The sequence below is a fragment of the Ambystoma mexicanum genome, chromosome 3q, assembly GCF_040938575.1.
Source record: "Ambystoma mexicanum isolate Mex_15411 chromosome 3q, UKY_AmexF1_1, whole genome shotgun sequence".
Classification (NCBI taxonomy): Eukaryota; Metazoa; Chordata; class Amphibia; order Caudata; family Ambystomatidae; genus Ambystoma; species Ambystoma mexicanum.
Window position 1 is genome coordinate 297,604,450 of NC_090926.1, and position 18,851 is coordinate 297,623,300.

General features: G+C 48.9%; 1 protein-coding gene across 1 annotated transcript in view; it reads right to left on the bottom strand.

The window, feature by feature from the left end:
• Positions 1–4,752: 4,752 nt before the first annotated feature.
• LOC138582486 (peripherin-like) overlaps positions 4,753–18,851 on the bottom strand; it is an 84,819-nt gene continuing 70,720 nt past the window's right edge. Inside the window, exon 9 of the mRNA XM_069653827.1 lies at positions 4,753–6,517. Within this exon, the coding sequence (XP_069509928.1) occupies positions 6,470–6,517 (48 nt within the window). The 3' untranslated portion in view covers positions 4,753–6,469. The remainder of the gene's footprint in view (positions 6,518–18,851) is intronic.

Genomic DNA, 18,851 nt, shown 5'->3' on the forward strand with positions numbered 1-18,851 from the left:
CTAAGGCTACTGGCTACCAAGCCGAGGGCCCCAGGGCCCCTTCAGGGCATTCCGGGGGCAGACCTGAAGCCATCCAGACTAGCGCCTCCCTAGCTGAGGGGCTCAGGGGTGCTACCAAGCTGTCTTCGGAAGGGCGATCAAGTTCATCCTCTTTTTCGACCCCAGGGGGAAGGGATCGTCGAGTGTCACCTCCAAGAGTCTGTCCTCGGCATGATGCAGCACGGCTACTGGCACAGGTGCCGAGGGCGGCCAACCTACCTGAGCTCGCTCCGAGGTTGTGAGTCATGGCATTACAACTATGGGCCGGCTGGCTGAGGGCTCACCGCCTACCAGAGTGATATCTAGGGTCGATGCTACTGCACCGGGTGCAAGACCCAAGCTGTATCTTCCATTTATGAGGACTCTCGTGGCTCGGGGCCTCTGCGCCTTACCTCCCAGGGCGTGGTGCAAGGCTTCAAAATTGCAGAGAAGCATTTGGCAGAGCCTGCCAGGTAGGTGGCCATCTTGGATCCAGCTCAGGGCCCACCCGTGCTTTTGCCCATTCCCTCTGGAAGCGGCAGCGGATTGAACGGTACAAGCATTTTATCTCCTCGGGGGTACATTTACCCAACACAACCGTACGGCTACACGCCCCAGGTGCCTCTGCGCTTTGACCAGGAGCGGTGGCCCAGCGCCTTGGAGAGCCGGGCCACTAGGGGCCCGGCAGCAGGCGAGGACCGCTTCTTCAAGAGCTTCCTCTTCCTCATGCGTTCCCCTCAGGTAAAGGGGCTCCTGAAGGATATAGTGAAGGAAGTCATCCCGCAGGTGGTGCTGCCCAACAGCCATTGGACCTGAAAACAGTGTCTACCATTATCACCCTATGGTTAATGGTAGACACTGTTTTCCTATAGGCGATACCTGGGGATCAGGAAGAGTTTGAGCAGACTGAGAAGTCCAGCGCTCTCGAACATTTGGAATCTAGTTCCGCGTGACCAGTGCTACCATCATCATTTGGCTAGTGGAGGTTAGTACAGATTTTATACAATCAGTAAGGGTTGTTGATGAGCATAATTTAAAGAAATGAGGCTGGATTACGAGCAAATGGTTTATGTATTGTAGGTAGCGAGAAACCATAAGAAGGGCGAATATACCTTCCATTGAAACATGAGACAGGAGTGAAGATACAATCACCCCTGACGTTTGTCCTGAAGAAGGTCGATTGAATATCAGGCCACATTTGATGGCCCATAAGTGACCAAAACACATGTAGACGAGAGGAGTCTATATGAATTATCATTGGACTTATGTATAGATTGAGAAGTCATTTTGAAGTATGACTAATTGTTAAATTGGGTGTATTGAGTGACAGGGAAGACTATATGAGTTATGATCTTCCCCTTCACTAACTAGTGAGAGTATGTAAGTGGACGTTTTCTGGTGTGAATGTGGATGAAAGGTGGAAGAGTTTTTTGCGATAAAAGTTATGATAGCCTGTATGGTATTTTGTATTTTTTATATTGTTTAAATAGCGATTGCACTAAATAAATATTTTTGATAAAAATATGAGTAATGTGGTAATCCAGCCTCACCATCATGGTTCATCTGTTTAAATTTACATATGCTATTGGCCTGGAGAACCGCCCGATGTACAGGCACCCTTGTTAACAATAATATTGAAGGTACCGTCTGCCTTAGACCAGTGAATGAAAGCCAGGATTTACAAGAGGGAAGCAAGATCCGTCCCCTAAACGTCTCCCAGGGAACAGAGGGAGACATGGAATCCAGAGGACCTTCTCGCAGCTCCAGGACCTGTACCCAGCCAGCACACAGCATGCCCTGCGAGCAAGTTTCCTAGGTGGGAAGTGCCAGAGAGTCTCCGAACCACAAGAAAGACAAGGTCGTTGCCTGCAACACTCTACTCAGCTTTGGGTTAACCACCATAAGGGATAACACAAGCCCAGCGAAGACGCTAGGAGGAGTTCACCAACAAGCATCAAACGGCATCGACTTTTATGGACATTTTCGAGACAATCGAGCCCCTCGAGCTGCAACCAGTTGTCACACCACAGTCGCTCATGCCGTTTGAGACGCCTCGACCAGTGCTTCAGACAAGTCAACCAGCACTTAGAACGATTCCTGACCCTGACCCGCCATGTAGGCCAGCCTACAGTTGTCCATCCATCCATCCATCCATCCTTGCTCGCTGAACTGCCTGCCGCCTGATACCAGCAGCTGTCTCCCATCTTGAACTCTGTTGCAGAAGCTGCAAATCACCCTGAAACTAACTCTACGCTGTTGAGCAACAAGAACTTCTACAAGCACAAGGTATATTGTAGTTCTGTCCCCCTGGTCCTTCTATGAATATGAAAACCCCTAGGGACATTTTACGACCCATTGCTCAATTTGTGCTGAGACCAAGTATCCTTGAACATTGTGATTAATTACTTTACCGATTACCCTGCTGTCAGTATCCAGCATGCATCCCCGTTCCTTCTTGAAATTGTCTGTCCTCTATTCCTATACTGGGTGGGTTGTATTTTGTAGTGTGCTAGAACTGTCTGTTATAATATTGAAGTAGATCTTTTTATACAACCTTGACTGGACAGTCCCTTTTATCATTGGGTAATAATATTTTCGCTGGGTTGCAACTAACCAACGATCCACAATCTTGCGGAGATGAGACTGCAGTTCCGTCCACGTTACCAAAATTGGACAAGGAGGTTTATAATTGACTTGTGGTTCCAATCTGTTCGGATCCCTTCTGGTGTACTAGAGGCATGGGGCTGACTGATGGTTTAGAAACTGATATTCATCCCTGGACCACTGGTGCTTCGGAAGTTGATTTGTCACAATCCTTCATCAGCTAGGGTTCTCCCTCAACCAGAGGAAGTCACAGTTGTGCCCATCTCAGGATTTGGTCTTTCTAGGGGTGCATTGGGATACTATGGTTCAGCAGGCGTTCCCTACGCATGAGTGGCTCCTGTCCCTCTGCAAGGTGGTGGGGCACTTTCTGGCAAACTCAACCACCTCATCATGGTGGTTCCAGCATATTCTGGGCCTGATGGCCTTGTGCATGCTCACTGTACAGCACGCTCGCCTCAAGATGAGGCACCTCCAGCTCCTCCTGGCAGCCAATTGGGATCAGGAGACGGGGTCTCAGTTGGACAGGATCCCAATACCACCGCTCCTACTCCCTGATCTTCACTGGTGGCTGATGGATGGCAATGTTTAAGTGGGAGCCCCCTTCACCTGACCGGAGCCTAGCCTGGTCGTGACAACGGACCTCTCTCTTTCGGGCTGAAGGGCTATGTGATTCATGGTGCATGGTCCAGGACGGAAGCCCTCCTGCATATCAATTTGCTCGAGCTACGGGCAGTGGGCCTGGCCTTCAAGGTGTTTTTGCCCCTCATCAGGGAAAGGTCTGTTCTAGTCAGGATGGACAATTCTACAGCAATGTTTTACCTTCCTCCTCTGCATGGAGGTGGTATCGGTCTGGGAATGAGCCCTGACAGAGGGAGTTTGGATTTCAGCAGTCCACCACCTGGGGGACAGCAATGCCGAAGTGGACCAACTGAGCAACTTGGAGGTTCAACACCTACAAGTAGCAGTTGCACACCGGCTCCTTGTTGCCCTGTTCCAACTTTGGGGGTACGCAGACATGGATTTATTTGCATCCCCTCTGAATTCCAAGTGCCCCCAATTTGCTTCATGGGCAGGATGGAGTCAGGGGGGGGGCTCTAGTAGATGCCATCCAGATCCGTTGGCATGGCGGCAGGTGTTATGCGTTCCCGCCCAGCCCTCTGCTCCAACGGACCCTCTGCAGGTTTTGGGCTTTGGTGGGTTGCAGCCTCATGCTGATTGCCCCCCCCCCACTGGCCTTGGAGACCCTTTTTTTTGGATCTGCTGCAGTTGTGCTCCGAGGTCAAGCGGGTGCTGGCAGCCTGGTTCCTGATAAGCTGAGGCTTCAACACGCTCAATTTTTGCATGCTATGCTAAATTTAAAGGGGAAGCTTAATTGTTCACTGCCAAAGGTTCCGGTACTGTCTCCATGTTAGGAGACGCCCGCAAGGATGGAGGGAAAGGGATTATGGACTATGAGTACTCTAGTCACTACGGTGAGTAACTTTAATTACTGGCCTTCTATGGGGTGAACCATATTAGCTCCATCACGTGCTTGCAGTGACTCGGGCCCAACAGGCACTCATGCGGGATGTTGTGTTGCTTGCATAGGGAACAGCAGGTTCCCTGCATGAACAAGGTTGCGGCATCATGCATTCTGCTCCCTATCCACTTTTGTTGTTGGGCACTCTCTGCAAGAGACCTGAAATGGCGTGATCCTCCTTATGGGAGAGCATCACCCGATTCCCCCATTTTTGATGAGCCACCACTGGCGAATAGGATTCAGCTGCCAATACAACTTGGGGCTCACAGTTTAAAATCTCAGCCACACTTTACGTGCACAAGGCAAGAGCTTAATCCGAGATCCCTGCTTGAATGGCCTCCCCGAGAAACAATATGTACAGGTGTTCCCACAGACACTCATCTGTGCCCGTGGGGAAAGAGACATTACATCAAGCATGTGGAAACACAGTGACTTTGATCACACAGACAAACCAAACACACACATACTGTTTTGAGCTTGTGCACTCACAGATCACACCCACAGATACCGCAACACACAGACACACCTCTAGACAAACCCATGCACACACAGTTGCCATCACACATGTACCCTCAGACATTGCCCGTGCTGACACATTACTGGTCCCAGAATGTTTCGGTATGGTCTTTATTTGCTGGTTAAAGCAGACACATGGCACAATAATATTGCAGCAGGTTTTCCAGGGGAAAAGGCTCACTAACCCCTGCAGCTGGGGGCATTTGTAAGCACCATAGTGACTGGCAGAGCACTGAACTCCACATACTCAGCGAGAAGAAAAGGAAGTGCTGGAGGGCGCACAGAGCGATGTGAAGACTTGATTGGCTGAGATTCCAGCATTGACAATAGAAAGTAGGTTACTAGGCTGAATTTACATTGGAATGAGACTTGGTGCTTCCAAGATGAACTTCCATTGGGTGGTGGAGAGGGTGGATTCCCGGGCTGAGCATCTTGTGACGTCCCTTGCCGAGGGTCTGCTGAGTGAATGTGATTAGGGACCCCTAGGCAGAGTTTGCGCAAGTGACAGGAAGCCTTCCCGGCCTGACTTTACATTGGTTGAATGGGAGTAAGGGCTCAAGCCGCAGCACCCATGGGTTGTGTGAGTGGGGTTCCAGCTGAGTAGCTTCCATTTGGTGAAAGGGTAAAGGAGTCCCCACACCTCCTGTGTGAACAAGGAAGGGACAGAGACTCCACTGAGAGAGTGGGAGGAAAGTGCCAAAGAGAGCACCAATTTACTGATTGGGAATAGGTGGTCCCAGGGTGACCTTCCATTGGGGAGTGGTAGTCGGGGGTCCCACCACGGTGAGACACCTTTGGGTTGGGTGAGTATAGAAGGACCAGGGTCTGACTCCTTTTGGATGACGGTAAAGGATCTTCAATCATGCATCCTTTGAGTGAGTGGGCCTAGGGCTCCAAGGCTGGCCTCCCCTTGTCTTAACCCTTTTTCTGCTCTTTGGGTGTATATATATCTTAATTACTGACTGCAAAAGAACTAATGGGTGGTGGGATCCAAAAATGAGCTTCAGTTGCAGGAATGGCAAATTGGGTTCCAGGTGCAAAACCTTATTTGGTGAATGGAATGTGGGCTTCCGGCAGATCTTATAACTTATTTATAATAATAACTTATTTATATAGCGCTTTTATCCAAAGCGCTTTACACAGAACATATTTACATACATTATTAGCCATTCGAAATTGGCACTCCCTTTATCGACCTCGGAAGGATAAATGGCTAAGTCGACCCTTGTCGGGATTTGAACCTGCAGATCAAACACAGATCACAGCAATGAGTGCTTAACTGGTTGAGCTATCTTGCCAGCTCAAGTGCGTGGAAGCAGGGGATTCCAGCAGAATTTCTATTGGGCAAGTTGGAGCAGGGGTGGAAATTGAGCAACCATTTTGATGAGTGGGAGCGGGAAGGGGCAGCCTACATTTTAATCCGGTGATCGGAAGCCCATGTGCCAGACTGGACTTCCATTGAATAAGTAGGAGCATCGGTTTCAGGTGGATATTGCAGAGGCTGAGTAGAAGAAGGTGACCTGATTATGAGTATCCAGCTGGGAGCCCCCAACATTGAAAATAGACAGGAGGAGGAGGACGGGTATCTCCCGAAAGTCCTCAGCGGCTCTTTCCTTGACCTCTCTGAAGAGTGTTATTTAAAGTGCCAGGCAAGGTCCTTAATGAGAGTGGAGGTGAGTGCTCAGTGTTGGTCGGGGGTGGGTTGGGGGGCTCTGCATTGAATATGTCACTTTGCCAATCTTGGCTGTAGGCGGTTGTCGTCTTGCGTATTTCCAATCACCGCGGTTCACTTTCCTGTACTTGGGCCACAGGTCACTTGTCCACCTCTGTGGTCTTCTCCTTCTTGGACTCGGTCACCACCTGTGGATAGACGGAGAAGCAGCGTGAGTGCAGTTCCAGAGATAGCATGCCTTTAACTCTACCCGCGCAGTAATATGTATGTTGTAGATTCACATGCTCTGCATTCGCCTGACATGTAGTTGCTGAATCCAAAACAGGTTGTAAAAGTTTGAAAAACAGCACTATTCCTGTTGGCTTGATAGTTCCTCTTTAACGCGACCCCTTCTGGCATCGGCCAGAACCCCACAATACCCTATAATTCAACAGCATCTTCTTACTCAGGCTGTTCCATGATCATATCACCCCAGCCTTACCTTTTTGTATGCATTTGGGTTGTAGCAGGTACCTGGCTAGGAAGCCCTGAAGAGCTGCACATGCCATTCAGGGTTAACAGAGGTGGGTGGAAGGGCAGATTACATATTGGGTATTCCCATACTAAGGGGCGATCTGCACCTAGGAGTAGCAGGTCCTAAGTGACTCCTAGGTTCTCTCCCAAGAGCAGGGTTTCGAGTTCCTCTTTGAAATGCAGGAGCATTGGATTGGTCCATGTATATCTAACTCCGCAATACACCAGTAAAATGTGTGCTGGCGGAAACTAACTTTTCCTTTGCAGAATGAATCTATTCTACATTCACATTCTTTGTGCAGAGTAGTGAGCAGTACCTGTTTATAAGGGATAGATTTGAAGTGGAAGTCGTTTTAGTAGCATTCCTCGACAGCTCGAGTGTCTTTAATAGGAGTATAAATGTCTTAAAAAGTGCTTCTGCCATACAGCCTTTCTTTGGGTCAATGGGCAGAGCAAACTCTGAGCCCCCTTCGTCCTCCCACAAAGTGCTGGGAACACCCCAGTCTAACTTTCCTTTCAGCTCTGGCACTCTGGGACCCCAGGAGGGCAGACTATTAAAGGGTTACTGTGGTGTTGCTCATCTGAGCATCTTGACTTGCATCTGAGTCAATATGTACTGAACTCCATGTGGCAGACTTACATGTCTCAAGAAATGATTTATTACCTATGAATTCTGCCGTAGCTGCTTTCCCAAAGTTCCACAGGCATACTTGCTAGCTGTTATTCAGCCAACCAATGACAGAAACAAACACATACCACACAACCTATCTTTCGGAGCTTGGAAGTGCCTTTCCTCTAAACACAGTGCTTCTAATGCCTATCGTTCTGGCCTTACAATATCACAATGGCCTTCTCGCTTTCAATGTCATAAACATCTCTCAGAGGATGTGTGTGAACTACGGAAGAACATTGGGGCACATTATGAGTTGGGTGGTATTTTGCCAGTAAATCTGACAGAATACTGCCCAACTGAATTACCGTTACTGCCACTTGGTCTGGCGGAATTAACCCCCATGGTTTGAGTGTCCATTGGACTCTATGGTGCCTTGTTGCCAGAATTACTGCAGGTACAATTACTGCAGTAGTAATCCTGCCTATTTCAGCAGAAAGTGGGAGGATTTACCTCCAGCAGATTGCTGGAGGTAAATCCCCCACTCAAGGACCATACTCTTAACATGGCAGAGTGGGAAAAGTGGCAGTAATTCTGTTGCCGACAATCTTTTACTGCACTGCCATACTCGTAATTAACCCCAATCTGTGTATTCTTTGGGGAATGATGATAATGAGGAGAGCTCATCGGGGGTGTTAGTAGAGGAATTGGATAAAGATGTTAGAGAAAAGACATGAGGGTTTTGAGAATGACTGTGTGCCCTTCTTCCCCAGAGATTGCAGAGAATCCTTCAACAATGATTTTCCCCTGAGTTTAAGAAGCTAGAAGAAAAACGAAAATCGGAGGATGTGAAGTTTTAATCGGAAAGAGGGGAAACCCCAGGCTATCATCACCAATGAGAGACATATGAGTAATAATGGCCTAGGGGGTGGGGAGTAGTGGGGCAGGGGGGTTGCCTGTAGTGATAAATCGGAATTCGAGATATGTCTGTGGTGGGAAAGATTGGGGACAGTGGATGATAGTTTAATATTGAATCAGAGGAATGTGCTAAATGTTTTTCATTTGACACCAAAGCTAAGATCAATAGGGTCTAGGGATTTAAAACTAGTGGAATTTGTAAGTGAAACAAGATTGGATATGGTCCGACTGCACCTGGAATCCCAAATGGTAAAACAAGCACTATTGGAAGCGGCAGAATGCTTATTACCTCTGGGTTTTGATTTGATGGTAATGTTCAGAAGATGTTAATACGCAGGGCTAGCAATGAAATGGACACGAGAAAGGTAATACCTCAAGAGAATGAGAAGTGTGGTAAAGAGATGGAGAATGTAGATATTGATGGTATAGATTAAAGACATTAGGAGCAATGCTTAGGAAATTACCAGAAGGACAGAAATCGCCCGCTTAGATTAACATGCTGGGGACTCAACTATTATGGAAAGAAAGGTAGCTTAAGTCAAACCCTAGAGGTGAAGATTCATGGTCCTAGTTGGCTGATGCTTTAACATCGAAAATGTCAAATTAGCTGGACTCTATTGAGGCCATACAATGCACAGCCTTAGGGTCATGAAACACACACGGCTTTGCCCACCTGTTCAGAGGAGGAAACTTTAGGTTTAAGGAGTTTGACATTCTTTGTCTACAAGAGACGTGGCTCTTCCCCTCCCACTCCCCCCCCCCCCGGGCTTAGATGGTTATAGGATTGTACTGAACTCAGCAAATCGAGGAATAGAAGGGGCGCCCCGTTTCTGGTTTATTGATGGCAATAAAAAATGAAATTGGAATAAAGATAGAGTAGATAAGAAATCCAAATGTTAAGGTTTGGCTGGGATCCGATAAGATATTTAGGCTGTTTTTGCGCTATAGTGTAACATTTATATTGGAACCCAGGGGCAATAGAAGATTGTCTTTGTAGCAGAGGTTACAAAGTTAATTGATGAATATTACACAGAAAATATTCCCCCTGGGGTCCTTATTTGGGGGGGATCTCAACGTCATGTGCATATATAGAAAGAGGGAGGATTGTTTGCTATAATGTTACAAGCAAAGTTTAAAAGGCGCACACCGTTTTTCAAAAAGAAATGGCGTACTTAAATATTTCCCGATTTCCTGCAGAGTAAAATCTTAACACACAAGTTGACAGAGCTCCTGATCAGCACCTGCCTCAACCTAATTATCTCAGTTCGAATCCTGGCTTCGATAGAGCGGCACCTTTAAAAGCGGTTCTAAGTTAAAATGTAGTTTTCAATTGCGCAAAACTAAAAAAGATTGATTTAGAAAGAATGATTAAAATCGATAAATTGGTCTTTCTAAATCGATCCTAAAACCCCATTCACCTCAAATGCCCTCTCCACTCAACCCCCCCCCTACACTTACCTAGTGCCATACGACGCTGTCCTCCTCTCAGTGCGCAGCCATCTTGGGCATGACCGCTTCTCCCTGTGACACACACAAGTGTGCGCAGGGGCTGACAGGCGAGGGACGTCATGGAACTAAGGTAAGAGTTTGATTTGGTGTGTGCACATGTATGTGAGGGAGAGGTGTGTGAATGTTTGTAGTGGGAATGGGAGGGGGCGGCGGTGCTATCTAAAATGTAATGAATGTTGTTATTGTATGATGGGAAAGTGTGGTGTGGGGTGGGAGGGGGGAGGGGCAAGAAAAGGGAGATCAGGGGGGTGGCCCTCCCACCCCGATTAACAAACAAAACGAGGGCAAAGCGAGGGTCAGGCCAAATACGTGATATTTCTGCATTTTGCAGGCACACCAAAATAAATCTATCTTCTCCAGCATGGGGTCTGACATGGATTCACATGCTCATGAATATTCCCCATCGTCAGGCTGGGAATCCTCGGTAAAAGAAAAAAACAGTTTCACTTTCACTTCAAAACTGTATTTCTCCTCTAAACCAATCACTGTCCTCTGGGTCATACTGCCCCCATCCAATGACAGTCCTCTCCCTAAGCCCTGCCTCTGGCAGCCGTCTTAATATTTTTACTGCACGCCTCAGTGTTGGGTGTCCTCGAGTTGCTCTCTGAGCTATTTGTATGTTTTTTCACAGAAAAGTTCGATTTTTTTTCCACCAAAATCTGTGGGCTCTTTCCTCATCGGCCAGCAAAGGGGGCCCGTTGCCAGTGGTGGTTTGAGCACCTGGAAGGCCATCTTGGGCCTGCTTCACGCCCTCTGACCATGACAGAGGAGATAAAGGAGGGAAGGACCCACTTCAGGCCCTGCACCAAATGCAGACTACAGACATCTACAATGTCTTTACTGCCTGCACTCGGACCACATAGAGGCGGAGTGTGAGATATGCCTGGGCTTTACAAAGAAGACAATGAAAGACGGGCATAGCAGGCTGGCACCGGGCTCAATTCGAACAAGGCCTCTGCCTGTGATCTTAGCAGGCTCATGCCTTGCCCAAGACCGGCCGGTCTGAAGAGTGGTCTCCCTCTGGGAAGAGATGAAAGTCCTTTGAGGTCACCCCATGCGTGGGGGTCCAAAATAAGAAAAAGCACTGCAAGTCTGATTCCATCGGGTTCGCTGCTGATGAAAGTCCCAGACTGAATAGGCTGTGATAACTATCGATGTCCGTCCGTAGCCAGCCTGCCATCGAGCTCCTCCTCTGACCCCCCATTACACTGACTAAGGGGGGGCAGGGGACACCTTCACAATCCCTGCTGACCTAAGTCGGTGTAATGGAAGTTGGGATTTTTGTACTGCGCTCAGGGGCAGTATTAGTAATGTTGCCACAATCCCCTTAGACCACAATCATGGAAACATTTTGGTATGATTCCACGGTAGGTGCCGATCCAACGAGGGTGGCTCCTACGGCCCAAAGGTTATCCCTGCCTCCAAGGCGTGACACAGCTGCTGAGGCAGCACCGAAGGCTGTAAGCACCCCAAGGGGGGGAAAAGGCACCCGACCAGATCCCGGTTCAAATCCCTCAGGGAGGAAACGGGGGGGGGGGCGAGGAGGCCCCAAAGCAGCCCTCGGAGGTTGGCATGGAACAGATTGGAATCTCATCCACAGACGACGACCAAGAGTCTGTCCATATGGTCCACGAGGACAATGGACAATGGTGGCAGTGGTGCATAGCCTACCGCTCCATTGGTCCCTTCGCAGCCAAGGGACATATCCATGGACATCTTGTTGACTCCATACCCTGGTGATGGAGATCCAGCAGAGGTTGCCCCCAGCACCACATCTGGTGGTGCTGCAGGCCCCTAACCAGCCTCCACATAAGACAAGAAAGCGTTGCTCAACGCCTCCACATCAGCCTCCTGCACCTCGTCGGACCCCAGCGCACCCAGATATGCACTCAGACACTGCTATGGACATGGCGATGACCAAGGGAACCGACAAAGATGAGGATTTTGTCACAGCAGATGATGTATCGTAGCACCTGGACGCTCCTTATAGTCTCTCCACCTGACGAGGAAGGATCATTTCACTCAATGATCTCCAGGGCCACCAAGCTGTTCCAGCTGGTGCCTTAGGAAACCAGGAAAGAGGGCTTCTTGTATCAGTGATTCGAGTGCAAGAGGAAGACGATCATGGTGGTGCCCTTTGTGGATGACATTTGGGAGGAAGGCCTAGCCCTCATGCAAAACCCGTGCATGGCTCCAACCCAGAGAGACAGGTTGGAGAAGAAATATAGGGTGCCAGACTCTGCGTCCAAGTGCTTGAGGTCACAACCATCATCGGACACTGTAGTGTCGGCTGCTGCAAGAATACGTTTGGCTAACCCGGCTTCAACATCATCAGTTCCCCCGGACAACGAGGGGAAGAAGATGGACGCCGTGGGGTAGAGAGTCATTTACACAGTGGCATCCACTATCACGGCAGCTAATGCCCTGACTATCTTGGCCCGATATGACCGGGAGCTTTGGTACAAGCTAAGCCCAACCCTGGAATTCATCCCTGACAACAAGAAGATGGAAGCTCTTGCCCTCTTTCAGGAAGGCAGGTGGCATCAGACCATGCTATTACAGTGGCAGTGAACAACGCTGACACATGTTTCCGGCAGATGGGGAAACTGGGTCTGCCTTCATCGACAGGGATGGTTGAAGTCCACAAACTTTCTTTGGGACGTTCATGCAAATGTGCTGGACATGCTCTTCGACTGAGAAAATCTGTTCGGCAAGGCGGTCGACAAATTCCTTCAAGCCATAAAGACAGATAAAGAGACGGCACTTTCCCTTGGCATTCTTCAGCAGCATCGTTTGTTTTCTTTGCGCTCCTTCAGGGGTAAATCGAGCAGATCATCCAAGGGATTCTCCACATCATACAAACAACCTCCCTGATCCTCAACGCAGGATCCCTACAGAGGTCGCTCCCTGACCTACGGTAGCTGAGGTCAGCATCACCCGCAGGGCAGGGCACTGGCGCCCTTGCAAGCCTGAACCGGCCAAGACGTCAGGCCCCCAATCGTGCTCTGCAGTGGAAGGCCGGCTGACGAGTTTTGTCGGCAATTCGCCAAAGATCACCACTGACAAATGGGTGCTGGATGCTCTTGCCCAGGAACACCTTAGAGTTGCAACGCAGGTGCCCACGTGTTCCACTGGTTCCCCATCAGGAGCTTCACATCCCTCAGCCCCTGGAAGAAGTGCGAGCCACGTTATGGAAAGGGTCGATAGAGATCTCAGGGCGTCCAGATTCTATTTCAGATACTTTCTGGTAAGAAAGAAGACCAGGGGTTGGAGACCCATCCTGGACCTGCGCTATCTGAATAAGTACCTGAAGTCCCAAAAATTCAGGATGGTTACATTACAGCACGTGCTTGGCTAATGCGAGGAAGGGGATTTCTTGACATTGTTGGGCCTAGAAGACCCGTACTTCCATGTCCCCATCCAAAGAAAACATTGAAAGTCTGTGTGCAAGGCCAGCACTACCATTTCAAGGCCCTACCATTCGGCTTGAAATCGGCGCCAAGAGTGTTTACAAAATGCCTGGCCCCGGTGGCAGACCATCTGCATCTGCAGTGCATACATGTATACCTGTACCTGGATGATTGGCTGATACGTGCCCACTCTTGGGAACTGGCCGGCGAGCACATAAAGAAGACCGTCAGACTACTAACAGAGCTGGGATTCTCCAAAAACAATCCGAAGTCCTGCTTGATGGCATTGCAGAATGCGCTGTTCCTCAGTGCCAGACTCAACGCAGTGGCTTGCCTGGCATCACCCTCAGAGGGGAGACTAGCAGCCATTCAAGGGAAGGTGCAGCGACTGTCATCGGCAGAGACAGCCACGATGCGGGCCATCAAGTAATTCCTGGGCATTATGTCGTCCTGCATCTACTTCATCCACCTCTGTAGGTTGCAGATGCGACCCCTACAGGAACTCTTGGAAGCATGTTGGATACAAGTGTCCGGGAGTTTTGCGGATAAGATCCCTCTCAACGAGGAGTTCTGGCAGGAGCCAGAGTGGTGGGGAGTGTGCTCCCACATCGCCCAGGGGACAGGATTTCAAACCCTGCCATATCAGGAGACTGTCACCACGGACGCCTCTCTGGAAGGTTGGGGGGCTCAGACCAGACAACTACTCGCCAGAGGTCTGTGGCTTCCAGAGGAGAAGGATCTGCACATCAACATCCTGGAGTTAGGGGTAGTGTTCTGGGCCCTCAAGTTTTTCCTACCATCTCTAAAGGGCAAGGTGGTGAGGCTCTTCAAAGACAACACCACCACCACCATGTTCTACATCAGGAAGCAAGGGGGCACTCGATCCCCAGTGCTGTCCAAGGAATCTCAGGACTTGTGGAACTGGGCCATCAGACAGGGGAGGTTCCTCATAAAGCTCCGCCAGGCAGGCGTCAAGAACACATCACAGACTCCCTGAAGCAGGGAGCTGCGATCCTGTCATGAGTGGGAACTTCGTCAGGATCAGGTGGACCACCTGTTCATCAAATGGGGCAGACCTCTGATCAATCTTTTTGCCACGGCAGTGAACTCCAAATGCCAGAGGTTTGCCAGCAGATTCCACCAACCAATGAGCTTTGGCGACGTGTTCTCCTTCCCATGGGAAGGTCTGTTTTTGTACGCTTTCCCTGAGTTTCCTGTTCTGCTAAATGTCATCAACACACTCAGACAGTGTCGATGCAAGATGATACTTGTCGCCCCAGCGTGGCCAAGGCAGATTTGGTATCCGGACCTGTTCAGCCTGTCAACGTCGCCTCCAGTCAAGTTGCTACTATTTCTGGATCGGCTCACCAGAGAGGGAGACAATTCTTCATCATGACCCAGGATCGCTGAGCCTGATGGCATGGCTCCTGCAGTCTTAGAGTTTGGAGGTTATGAGTTGCCAGCTGACTGCAGGGAAGTCCTCGCCAGGGCATTGTTTTACGGCTATAGGTGGAAGTGTTTTGCTACGTAGTGCCGGTCTCAGAAGATTACCCCTCACAAAGTTCTATTGCGTCGACAGGGATTCCAGGGAGGAGTCCAGAGTTGGCATGGCAGTCCTACGCAACCTGTTTGCTTGATATATGTTATTTATAACGCGCTTAATACCCACAGGTTTCTAAGCGCGGAACCGGGGATCGAACCCATGTTGCTCTGTGTCATCTTGCTTACAAGGCGAGTACGTTGCCGCTGATCTATCCTCACAGAACTTGAGGTGAGTCAGTCTGTTCCAGGGGTAAGTGTTAAACGCTTATGTTGAGCCTTGCCACCTCCAGTGGTTGTGTAATGTGATACTGGTGTGTATTTGTTATTTATGAGCATGTGAATCCATGCCAGACCAGGTTTAACTTACTTACCTGTAACTATTGTTCGCCAGCATGGGTCTGGCATGGATTCACATGTAAACACTCCCTCCAGCCCCTCTGCGGCTCTTCTTGGTCATACTACCACTTAGGTGCTTACCAAATCTGAAGATGGCTGCCAAAGGTGGGGCTTTGGGAGAGGGCTGTCATTGAATGGGGGCAGTATTGCCCACAGGACAGTGATTGGTTTAGAGAAGAAATAGGTTTTGAAGTGAAAGTGAAACTGTGTGTTTCTTTTACCGAGAATTCCCAGCCTGATGACGGGGAATATTCATGAGCATGTGAATCCATGCCAGACCCATGCTGCAGAACAATAGTTTCAAGTAAGTAACTTAAACCTTTTTGGTGATCGACCTTCAAAATGTGGAAATATCACATAGAACCATAAAAGCAGTGCGAAGGCACTAAAATAAATACAGTTTGCAAATGGATTTCCTGGAGCCAAGATCCGGAGAGACATTTTTTACTGGATCCTGGAAAATCTGTCCCAATAGCTGGCAATGCTTACAGGTAAATATTCATCCCAATTAGCAATTTTGTCCAAGGTGTGAGAAATCCCATTTTCTGTCAGAGAGCAAAGGAAATTGGTACTAAGAACCATCCGTGAACTCCAGTTTTTCAACTGTGAGCAGAGAAACCAACGAGGAAGTAGATCTTGGGTCTCCAGCCAACTAGCACCTGGCTCAAGAGCGTCCTGCGCTACCCCGGCGACGGCACCAATTGGTATGGCCTCAAAGCGCTGCAGGTGAACGCCCTCGGCAGACCGAAGTCCAAGGTATGGGAAATTAGTCAAAGGAGTTTAGAATGTGTGTGTGTGCATTGTAGCCAACACGAAGGTAGGTAGGGGTGTCCAAGGCCCTGTTAGCTACCCATGTCGAGCTGGCATGTGGATGGGTGCGGAGCGGTAGCCTGGAGAGCGTACGAGTGAAATGATAAACTGCCTTGTATAATGGGAGGACCTTTCCATGGAGCCATCTAGAACCAACTCTCTGAATGGCAGTTAACATGAAAGCATGCAGTGGCAATTAGCCTGCTTCCCTCAAAACACGAGAAAAAAAAAAATCTCGCACAATAACAGCAGCCCGGGGTCCAGGGACATTAATTCACCAAAATGCAAGGGGATGTCAAAGTGGCATTGCACGCCTGATGACATGATAAGGAAAGTATACAGCTGATCTTTGACCCTGATGGCATTACCGAATGTGACGTCACTGGTAGATTAATGTAAGCAAACTCCTTTGCTTGAGTGAGGCGCTTGGTTGTGGGATAAGGGGGGGGTGGCTTGAAAGCGGGTCTGCCACACCCCGCCCTCCTCGAAACCAGGTGCAAAGCTGTGAGTGCAGCAAAAGAGGATTGTCTTCTGCACCCACTAGACGACGTTTAAGATGTCAAAACTGGTTCTAGCGCAGTTTGATCTCTGGTGGACTTGCAGTCTGGTCTCGAAACCACTATCGCCATCTTCGGCATTGTTATAGGGTATGGCCATTTTGGGGAGATGGCTTGGGTACCCACATCGACAGTGTCCCGGTGGCGACCGTCTTTTATGACATGGAGCACTAGTCCGATCTTAAAACTGCGGAAGCAATATGGCTGCTTTGCGCATTGTCTGGAGCTCGGAATGCAACTCTGCGAATACGGGAGTCCAAGCAGAAGACTCTGGGGGGAGGACTGGTGGTCATCTTCCTGCTGCCACACGAGGCCATCTAGGATAACCTCCAGGATTTGGATGGCTGATGGCTGTGGTGGTGCCTGTTCGCCTTCATATTGTCACATCGTTTGACAGCTTCACTGTGTGGTGTGCTCATCCTGCCAATCATGTTCTCTCGTCCAGTCACACCTATTTTCTTGCTCCCCTAGGCGACTGAGGTTCAGGGCAAGAGTGTTCTCTGAAATGCTTTCTGCATGCCTTGTTCTGCGTGACACGCCAATGTTAATCGGTTTGTTGGTCCCCTTCCTAGTAGGAGGGTCCATTCCCAGTTAACCCAACTACTCCTTGTTTTGTTTGCAGGCTGTTCATTTCTTGCTATGCTGCGTTGTATTTTTCTCTTTTTTTTAAAAAATAAAATACGTTTAAAAAATAAAATAACAAATCATTGCTTAAGCAGACAAACATCTAATTTAGGTGCCAACCACATCTTACCTACGGTGCTGCCTAGATATATTATGAGAGGGTTTATGATCTGAGAAGAGGAGTGCACCCGGCTGAACCAACATAGGCCAGGTGCACTGCCTTTCTATCTCAGTAAAGTCCAACATGGCCGGATACGGCCATTTATGCCAGTCATAGCCCTGCACACCTGGAATAAGCACTATATGCTCAACACATCTCACCCTTCCAGCTGCTGCCTTAATGTGCCATGTGTGGTCACCCATGTGCAGAGGCTGCCACCTTATCCTGCTCTAGCCCTGCGTGCCGGATATCATCAAACTATTGAAGGTACAGCCTGGGCCTGGCATATCTGCCATCATATGCCAACTGAAGCATGACAGTGCCAGGCACATGCGCTGGTGGCGTCATATGCTTCAAAAAGTCACAGTATGCAAGCTGTGCCCATCTTTGTCTGTTTGCTGCATTCATGTACTAGGTACGGCTGCAAATGCCAAACAAGTGCCACACAGTGCCAACTAATGCATCCTGTGCCCGTTATTAGCACCATGTGGAAGGTGCAGCCTTACATTTCAAGTATCTCCCATACTAAGGGAAGTGCCCCCTTTCTTTTTTATATCTTCAAGCAGTGCCCTTTCACAAATTACAGGAAAGCACTTTATTTTCTATGGGGCCATCAACCACTTTTATGTGCTCCCAACCCCCAAGGTGAAGGCTTTCCCTTTATGATACTGCTGTATCGCTAAATGCAACATTGCCTTGGTTGCAATAATTAATTGTAAGATGAGAGCCCCCCCCCACTATTCCCACAAATTCGGGGGTATGCAAGTATACTTGGTAATGGAAAAATGAAGCCCTTTTTCTTGGGCGTATACCTATGTCCTAAGGCCAGTTATCAGGTTAAAATGCTTCCCTCGCCTCTAACCTGCCTCTATCACTTCCTCTGCCTCCACCAGCACCTCATCCATCAGGGTCACATCCCTAAAGCAGCCAGCCATACCCCCTAACTGTGCTTAAAAATGTCTAATGTTGGTTGTCCTTAATCTATGTATGTCCACTCATGTATCGTCCCCGATGACTTTACCATTTACTCCCCTCCACAACTTGGTCAGAATGTCACTCCAACTCACCCCATTGGTAGAAGCTCACTGCTTCCCCTCAAATCTGATTTCTCATCTATTGTACGTTCGTTCTCTTGTGATCAAAAAAACGGTGTTCCTACCTGCATATAAATACAATACGGATGCTTTGTTCAGGCCGATGGCGCAGATTTCAGTTCAAGGAAGGTATTTTTTACGTGCCAATGAGATTTATTTCACAACTCCCTCTCAGGTTCTTCCAGTAAAAGACCTTCCCAAAACACAGTACGTACAAAACACGTTCAGGGAGAACTGTTTTCTGAACTTGCACGAGAATAGTCTTGACTGCAAGCATGGTCTTGCTCCATAATGCCCCTGGCCCTGATTTTGAATCACACATTGTGCCTCGCCCGCTGTGGGAGAAGAATCTGACTCCTACTCCACATCCCGATTGTAA